We start from the raw sequence: 8844 nt of genomic DNA on the forward strand, positions 1-8844 counted from the left end.
GAGAGAAAATGTTAGTCAGTTTTTTCCGTTTTGTTTATGTCATTGACAAGATTCTATTTTTTAATCAGTCTTGAAGGGTGGCCATTTAAATGGTCTCTCTCAATAGCTGAACTATAATTGTGCCATATTTAGAAGGGAAATTTTTAAGCTGGAATTGTGGGTGAAATTTTTTAAAAAAGACAAAACATGTCAAGGCAAATGCAGTATTTCATCAAAAGAGAAGTGTATGTTGGTTTCCTCTTCTCATTCAGCAGCAGACATGAAGGAGACACAGATAGATGGCTTGTTCATTTTGCTTCACCTCTCTAGTTGCCTGCCTGTTACAGACCTAGACAAGGTGCTGAGATTTGATGCTAAGGAGTTATGTTTTGTGTCAAGATGGTTCAGTTTTATTCTTTGGCATTTTTAATGAATCTCAATAAAACAACTTATCATTAGGATAACATTTAATTTTATAGTTCTAAGTAGGGGTGGTAATTAACTAAGAGTATCCAATTCTTTACCTAATGGCATAATAGGCATCCACTTACATAAGTTACAGTCCAACTGAATTCAGAGAGAATTTTTCTGGAAATCTAATGATTCACTGGGGTACCACTAATACAACTTCTTCTTTTTTTTTTTTTTTTGGCTTTGATTTCTACAGCTCTGGTTAAGTGATTTGGAAAAATAGACTTAAAATTTTGTATTTGTAAGCTCAGGTCTAGTTTTTAATCTGTCCCTGTTAGAGAGCAAAATCTATATTATAAAATTTCCAGCTTAATGCAGTAGCAAGAAAGAATGCAGAATGCTTTGGAGGCTATTCTTAGTTCAATAAATTGATTAATACCAATAGATCAAAAGTCTTGTCATCCACCAGAACACTGGCTTTTTCTTTGCAGTTCCACCAATTCCACCATTTCTGCTGTTTTATTGATGTCCAAGTGATAAAATTTTTGGGATTGGCAATAAGTTAGTTTGATTACTTTTTAGGATACTTATAAGTACTGAATAGTTCATTTGAATAATAATTTTTTTAACTTTATTTGTATTTGTAAAGTATTTAAAAGAGGTTTTTGGTGCCAAATGCATAAAGCAAATATAAGTCAATTAATCTAAGGATAGTTCTTCATTTAGTGACCTTTTATAAAAAGCATTACTTTGGACGAATTTTCTACTTTAGTTACCTTCCCTGTTAAACTTAGTTTTCTAGTGTAAAAATGGGGTCCTACTTTGGAAAGATCCTCAGGTTTTCTCAGCTAGGAACAGATTATGGAATCATGTCTATCTCTCTACTTTAGTGACATTTATGGGTCCTGAAAAGGAGTGTGCCATCTGGATATACACGTGTACTGCATCGACCTCTCTGCCATGATATTAATTGCTTCCCTGAAGCTACATTCTTTCTTGCCAGTTCTGAAAACTCATATTTCAAATGCTTCAAGAGTCATAAATAATAGTCATGATTCTATGTGGCATGTGTATTACAGCTAGATCAGTTCATACGTATAACTTTACATAGTATCTTGTGTAAAAATAGCTTTGGTTATTAAAATCATTGCAATAAAATACCTGCACTATAATATTAAGTGTGTTCTTTGGTACCTAGGTGATTTTTTAAATGGATGGACTCTTGTTTCATTTCTTAAAAAATATCTGAACATTCCTTAACAAACAAAGAGAATGCACTGGTTTAGGTGTCATTCAAATTTTCTTTGCTGGGTTTGAATCTGCATTTAGGTTGCGGGCCTGGCAGGTTCAAACGCTAGGCTAGACAAGCAAAATCACTAATCCAATGAACTCAGACAACCCCATACCATGTTGGTTGCACTCCTATAGCACAACCATTTCTGAAGACCAGCTCTGCCTAAGTCTCTAACCACTGGTGGTGGTGGTTGTGTGTGTGCGTGCACGTGTGTGTACGTGCATGCACACACACACGCACACACACCCACACACTGTACTGAGACATCATACACCTTCGTGGCATGGTAGAACAGATGAGAAAGTTCGATCTTAAAAGATGTCCGCTCAATGGCTGAAAATCACTATGCTCCAAACCACTAAACAGCCAAGCACAGCGAGGATGGTCATGGATTGAAGGTGTGAGATCCAGTGGTGTTTTCCTGCTCATCATTTGTCTTGCCAAGTCGCCGCCCCGCTGAAGTGTGTGTCTCCAAACAAAGTCAGAATGCAGGTGAGCTAAGTCTTTGGTTTCTTTGGACTATAAATAACACTTTTTTTTTCTTCAAATATTTCTAAGTATAAACCTGCTATCTTGAGGTCCTGGTCTTTTAAAAATTTTTTTTTTTTAATTTAAAGCTTTTCCACCGAGGTTTTAGTTTGTGGTTCTTCCTTCATGCTTTGGTACAAGTGCTTGATGAAGAAGATGAGTTGCCTGAATTGGAGCTGCCCTCGTCCTGCCACTTGTCCAGACTCCTCCTCCTTGCGTTCATGAAGAAGTTGCTGACAGTGCTCAACTCCAGCCCCAGCTGCTGGGAAATGGTGATTTGCAATTCTTTGGATGGACGCTTATTTTCCTTGAATATTGCATGTAGAGTTCGACGCTGGACATCTGTGAAGACCAACCTGGGCTTTTTGGGTGTGTTGCCTCTATCCTTCCCATGTTCTTGTTCTTTCCTTTTACATGCTGTGAAGAAACACAGAAGATGAAGATGTTAGAACAAATGATCTAGGGGAGAATCAAGAGTAAGAAAGACAGAGCTCATAAAAATTTGTTAGCCACTCCTCATGGCCTGCTTTCTGTTTGCTGACCTCTGCTTTAAGCACCATGGGGGGCTGGGAGGAAAGTGTAATAAGAGAATGGAGAATTGGAATACAGGTGAAGTTCTGTGAAGCCTGGGCGTGGGTTGTGGCTTTGATAAGTATTTGCTCTTTGTCCTGGGTAAGTCAGTTAACTCCATCTGGGCCTCAGGTTCCTCACCTGTAGAATGTAAGTTTCTGGCTAAATGAACTTATCACTTTGAACTCTTGTTTCTTCATCTGCAAAATGCATATAAGAATACCTACCTTGCTGTGTTGTGGTATGAAATAGTGTACGTAAAAGTTTATGCTACCTTTACAAATGCAATGCCTTGTCAGCAAGAAGCAGTTGTAGCCCTCAAAGGGTTTATAGTCTGCTGCCAGTAGAATATTAAGAGCCTAATCAGAGTCTGAAAACATAGTAGAAAGGACTTGCATTTGTTTCCCTTCTGATCTTTTTTATTTTCCAGGAAAATCTGTATATAAGAAAGTTCAGTATATAGTTTTTTATCATGGCCATCAGTCTTGTACCGATTTTCTAGTGGAACCGGGAACTGTGGAGGTGTGAACCACTCTTCCTCGACATTGAGGAAGAGTGCCAAGTTAGCCTTCCAAGTTAGCCATGTTCATCTCTGGGGTCTCTCTGTGCCTCCTTTTTGCAAGCCACGCTCTTTGGAGTCCCCCTCATCCCTTACCTGGTCTCCCACTGAGGGGCCCATTCCCTACCCATGCATGTATTTGGTCCTGTATTACAAAGCTGCTTTTTGGCTGCTGGAGCTATTCTAACATATCATCCCAATGCAGCCCTCAGGCCCCAGGGTTTGGCGCCAGATCAGGGTCTCTCCTGATTTTAGATGCCATAATTCTCTTTCCATCCTAATGCGGCTCACTAGTTTCCACCTGCTAAGGGACTCTCAGGGCTGCACTGGTAACAATGCACACCGCCCCTCCACCTAATCTCCACCATCAATCAATCCCCACAACCATCCACAAATAACCATATAACCCAGGTGCTCTGATATGCAAATGCAGCCTTAAGACAAGGCTCCTATGCCCTCACTGCAATCAGATTGCTGCCTCTTAGCCCCGTATGTAGGTGTTCTAGAGCTGCCACTACCACCTTTATATCTGGCTGACTGTACCTCTCATCCACACCATAGTGGAAGATGGATGGGGCATGCTTCGTGGTGGAGGGAGGGATTGCCACTCTTCCATATCACATCCCTCCCATTGCTGTCCTGCCTGTTGTTGCCTTCTGCTTCACCACATGCATCTGTGTATTCCAGGTTCTCAATTCCTTACCTGATGGTTCACCAGCTCTGGCTAGATTTAGCCTCTGTGCTCTCCTCAGCCTCCCCCTCCCTTTCATTCCCAGCTAGGTAGATCCTGGACTTCAGAGTTCCTATAAAACTTGAGGTGCCTATTGGTAGAAATTAGCTCAGCAACAGATCAGCTGCAGAGCTCATAGGTGAAAGCTGGAGAGGGCTCAAGGCTTTACAGTCCAATCCAGAGGGCTCCAATTTTTTAAAACAATGTGCTACTTAGTAAAAAAAAGTTCCGAGTGTATATTCCCTTATATTATTTATTTATAAATCATATACATGTGTTAGTATACTACTGTATTGTGCACATTATAAAACATATGCAATACAAAAGCTTTTTTTTTTTTTTTGAGAAAGGATCTCACCCTGTTGCCCGGGCTGGAGTGCAGTGGTGTAATCTCAGCGCACTGCAACCTCTGCCTCCCTGGGCTCCAGCGATCCTCTCACCTCAGCCTCTGGAGTAGATGGCATTACAGGTCCATGCTGCCACACCCGGCTATTTTTTTTGTATTTTTTATAGAGATGGGGTTTCACCATGTTGCCCAGGCTGGTCTTGAGCTCCTGGGCTCAAGCAATCTGCCCACCTCAGCCTCCCATTAGAGGTGTGAGCCACTGCCCACAGCCCACAATACTAAAATTTTTAAAGGGATAAAATAAAAATAGACATGAAATTCTCTTCTAGAGATGCATCTGCTTGCCCAGGCTCTGGGGTGTATTCACCCCACTTACGGGGCCACTGATCCAACTATTAGTAAATATAGGATGAGAATTTCAGAATGAACATGAAGGGAGGGCTCAGTCATGAAAGAGAGATTTGTAGGCAAGGCAGGCCTTATGGCCTTTTGTAACATGTCTTGTAGGTCCCTTGCTATACTTCTTGCTCACCATGGGGGGCGGCATCAACCTAATGGGCAGTGTTATTAAATGCCCAACTCCCTCAGAGCCTCGAGTTATATACATCCTGAGCCAGGTGAGAGTCTCCAAATAGAGTTCTTCCTCCCAGGGGCCTACAGCCCTCACTGGGCACCTAGATTAAGTCCCAGAAAAAAATGACTAAAGTCAACTCCAGTTAGTTTGAGTCAGCCCATTTAGACACAGCCTCATACAATACTGATGCAGATGGCTGATTCATTGACTTAAAAATGAATACAAGGCCAGGCGCGGTGGCTCACGCCTGTAATCCCAGCACTTTGGGAGGCCGAGGCGGGTGGATCACGAGGTCAGGAGATCGAGGCCATCCTGGCTAACACGGTGAAACTCCGTCTCTACTAAAAATACAAAAAATTAGCCAGGTGTGGTGGTGGGCGCCTGTAGTCCCAGCTACTTGGAAGGCTGAGGCAGGAGAATGGTGTGAACTCGGGAGGTGGAGCTTGCAGTGAGCTGAGATCACGCCACTGTACTTCAGCCTGGGCGACAGAGTGAGACTCCGTCTGAAAATAAATAAATAAATAAATAAATAAAAATAAAATAAATAAATAAATCAATAAACAACAAGAATACAATGCAGGTTTTGCTCTTAAGGATGCCAGATTTAAGCAAATAACTGCATATAAGCAATTAACTACAAGAGTATAAAAAGAGTGTACAGAGTCTACTGCTTGAAGATATTCAGGAAGGCATTATAGAGAAGGGGCTTCAGATGGGCCCTAAAGGATAAATGGAGGCTTGCTAGTGAGAGGAGTGGGAAGAGTGGGAAAGCTCGTTCCCTGCAGAGGGAGCAGCACTGTGAAGGATTGATAAGTATTAGTAGATTGGTATTTGTGAGGCAAGAGGGCACACAAGAAGGAAAGGCTGTGGGAGATGGCTTCGTGCTTAGACAGAGACCAGATATGAATCATCTCGTAAGTAAGGAGGAGGTAGGGAGAGGTATAAGTAAGGGTGTAGTGTGATTACATTTGGGCTTAGAAAAACCCCTCTGGTGGTGTTGTGGAGGGAGAACTGGAAAGCAGCAAGATTAGGAATAAGAATGCTACAGTCGGTGCTGTGGTCTACCACCCAGATCCCCCTTCAGGACTGAGGCACTTGTTCCTCCAGCTGCCGGAAGGGTTGGTGACAGGTGGCTCTCAGGTGAGGTCCATTCTTGGAATCGCCCTTGGCCAAAGGTTACACCACCCTGGGGTGGGGTGGGGGTTTGCCCATATCTAGTGGAGGTGGGTGTAGGAGATGGGGTTATGGAAGGTGGTGGTCTAGGAGAGTGGAAATGAGTTGGTTTAAGGACCTTCAACCTAACCCCTTGCATCAAGTGAGACAACTCTAAAGAGTCATCTGGTTCAAGAGCACTCCATATAATTGGTTGAGGGTATTTTCGCACCTACATTGCTGCTCAACTCCTCCTTCTGCCCAATCTTACTTCCTTCACCACCCCCAGGGGAGTTATTCTCCTTAACATGCTCCAAAAACCTTTCTGCTTGTGCATCTCAGAAACTCAGAGTCTGTTTTGCAGAGAAACAGACCTAAAATAGAAGTCAGAAAACCACCGTAGGGCCAGGCACAGTTGCTCACGCCTGTAATCCCAGCACGTTGGGAGGCCGAGGCAGGCAGATTACTTGAGGTCAGGAGTTCGAGACCAACCTGGCCAACACAGTGAAACCCTGTCTCTACTAAAAATACAAAAATTAGCAGGGCGTGGTCATGGGCGCCTGTAATCCCAGCTACTCAGGAGGCTGAGGCAGGAGAATCGCTTGAATCTGGGAGGCGGACTTTGCAGTCAGCTAATATTGCACCACTGCACCTCAGCCTGGGTGATAGAGCAAGACTCCATCTCCAAAAAAGAAAAGAAACCCACTGTAACGAGGACCCATAATTGGACAATGGCAGTTGAGAATGGAGAAGAACTTCTTGGGAGGTCAAATCAAGAAGACTTACTGAGTACTTGGCTAAGAAGGTGTAGTCTGGAACATCTGCCAGGTTTCTGGTTGGATGATAGCAATAGGGCCATTAGGAAATACAGATGGAGAATGAGTTTTATGAGGGTAGTAACCACTTCTATATGGAACAAATACTATTGGATGTGTTTGCTGGACATTCTGTTAAAGATCTCCAACAGGTGGTTGTCCAGCAGACAGCAGGATGTATGGGATCTGGAGTTCAGGGGAGAGGTCTGGGCTAGAAATATAGACTTGGAAGTCATTAGGTCTCTAGATGGTAGATTACACAGAACACATACCCATGGGAAAGTAAATAACAGAGCACTGGGTGCAGACTTGACTTATTTATCATTCAAAAGGCAGAGCTAAGGGAAATCAGAAAGAGATATTCATCTTCCATCTAGCCAGATTGTATGTTTGAATGACTTCAGTCTGGTCCTTGGCATTTGGCAGGACTGTCTGCTGAAGCTACCCCTGAGCCAGCATTTCCCAAATGGCATCAGAAGAATGATACTCTCTCAAACAGGGGTTCCCTGAAAAGATGGTTTGCAGACCAAGGACATTTAAAAAAAATCTATTATATATTGCCTCTTCCTCAAGATTCATAATATATGTAAGCACACCTAATTCTGTTTCTCAAATTTGTTTGACCCCAGAACCCTTTTTGGTGGAGACTGTCGATTAATGTCTTATACAATATTAATGTTGGGGAAATGCAGTTTGAAAGTTCCTGCCCCGGGACCTCAAGCACCGTAGACGTTACAATACCAGAACCTGGGGAGTGAGATTCTCTTGGAGCAGGGACCCTGGCTGACTCACTCTGTATCTCCAGGACACTCTGGCCTAGGGCCTGGTTGTAAGGGCAGATCAGTATCCATGTGGGTATGGGACAGAGGTATGTCTGTGAATAAGTGGATGTGATTAGATCTGGAGGAAATGCTGTCAAAGTTGGAGGTGCTGAAAAAGAAAGCAGAGATATCAGTAAAATGGAGAGTAGACTAAAGCTTATTGAGAGTCACTGAATGACCAGAGGAGGCTAGGAGGAGCAACCTATAGAAACAAGTCATACTTCTAGAAGCTTTCACCAGACCATAGCTGTGAGAGCAGAAATTTCCACAGAGTTGATTTCAGAGTAGAGATTACCCATCATAATTCCTACCTTACCATCGTAAGGTAGGAAACTCCCAATTGGAAGTTATGAGAGTCCATGTGAGTGTGCAAGATCTTTCTCTCTCTCTCTCTTTCTATATATATAGATAGAGATATCTATATATATACACACACAGATAGAGATATATCTATATATATATCTATATATATAGATAGAGACATCTCTATCTATATATACAGAGAGAGAGAGAGAAAGAGAGAGAGAGAGAGAGAAAGATGCCCTTGGGGGTGGGCAAGCAGACAGATCTATAGGATGCACTGGCAAAGGGCAGCAGGGTCTCATATCAGACTTTGATGTTTATGGGTGAGGTCACTGGAAGTGAGTACTATGGAGGAGGTAGAGGTAGGCATGAAAGATGGTAAAAGTCAGAGCATGACTTTGTGTGCCACAGGAATAAAAGATTATATAAAAAAAACAAAAAACAACAAAACAAAAACCAAAGCATAAGGGTGTGGGCAAAGGACAGAGGCTCCTATTTCAGGCATGCCTGGGGACTGCTTTGACCATAGTAGGCAAGGCAGAGTCAAGTTAATTTCAAGAAATGTAACCTTGCAGGAAGTTGAAAGGTATTTTGTGAACAATGGGTTGTGAGGTCAAGTTAGTTTGGGAAATGCTGAGTTAATTAATGATTAACCAAACTTCTTTAATGCAGGACTTTTCAGAGCTTTAATATGTTACTAAGCATCAACACTTTCTAGCTTATAGGGTCTCCCAAACTTATTTGATCAAAGAACTCTTTATT

The 8844-nt window shown here is 42.5% G+C and overlaps 1 protein-coding gene across 1 annotated transcript in view; it reads right to left on the bottom strand.

The window, feature by feature from the left end:
- Positions 1-1939: 1939 nt before the first annotated feature.
- Positions 1940-8844, bottom strand: part of ONECUT1 (one cut homeobox 1) — a 34736-nt gene continuing 27831 nt past the window's right edge. The window contains exon 2 of the mRNA XM_011928642.1: positions 1940-2629. Within this exon, the coding sequence (XP_011784032.1) occupies positions 2337-2629 (293 nt within the window). The 3' untranslated portion in view covers positions 1940-2336. The remainder of the gene's footprint in view (positions 2630-8844) is intronic.

Source organism: Colobus angolensis, unplaced genomic scaffold (genome assembly GCF_000951035.1).
Source record: "Colobus angolensis palliatus isolate OR3802 unplaced genomic scaffold, Cang.pa_1.0 Scaffold78, whole genome shotgun sequence".
In the NCBI taxonomy this organism is placed as follows: domain Eukaryota; kingdom Metazoa; phylum Chordata; class Mammalia; order Primates; family Cercopithecidae; genus Colobus; species Colobus angolensis.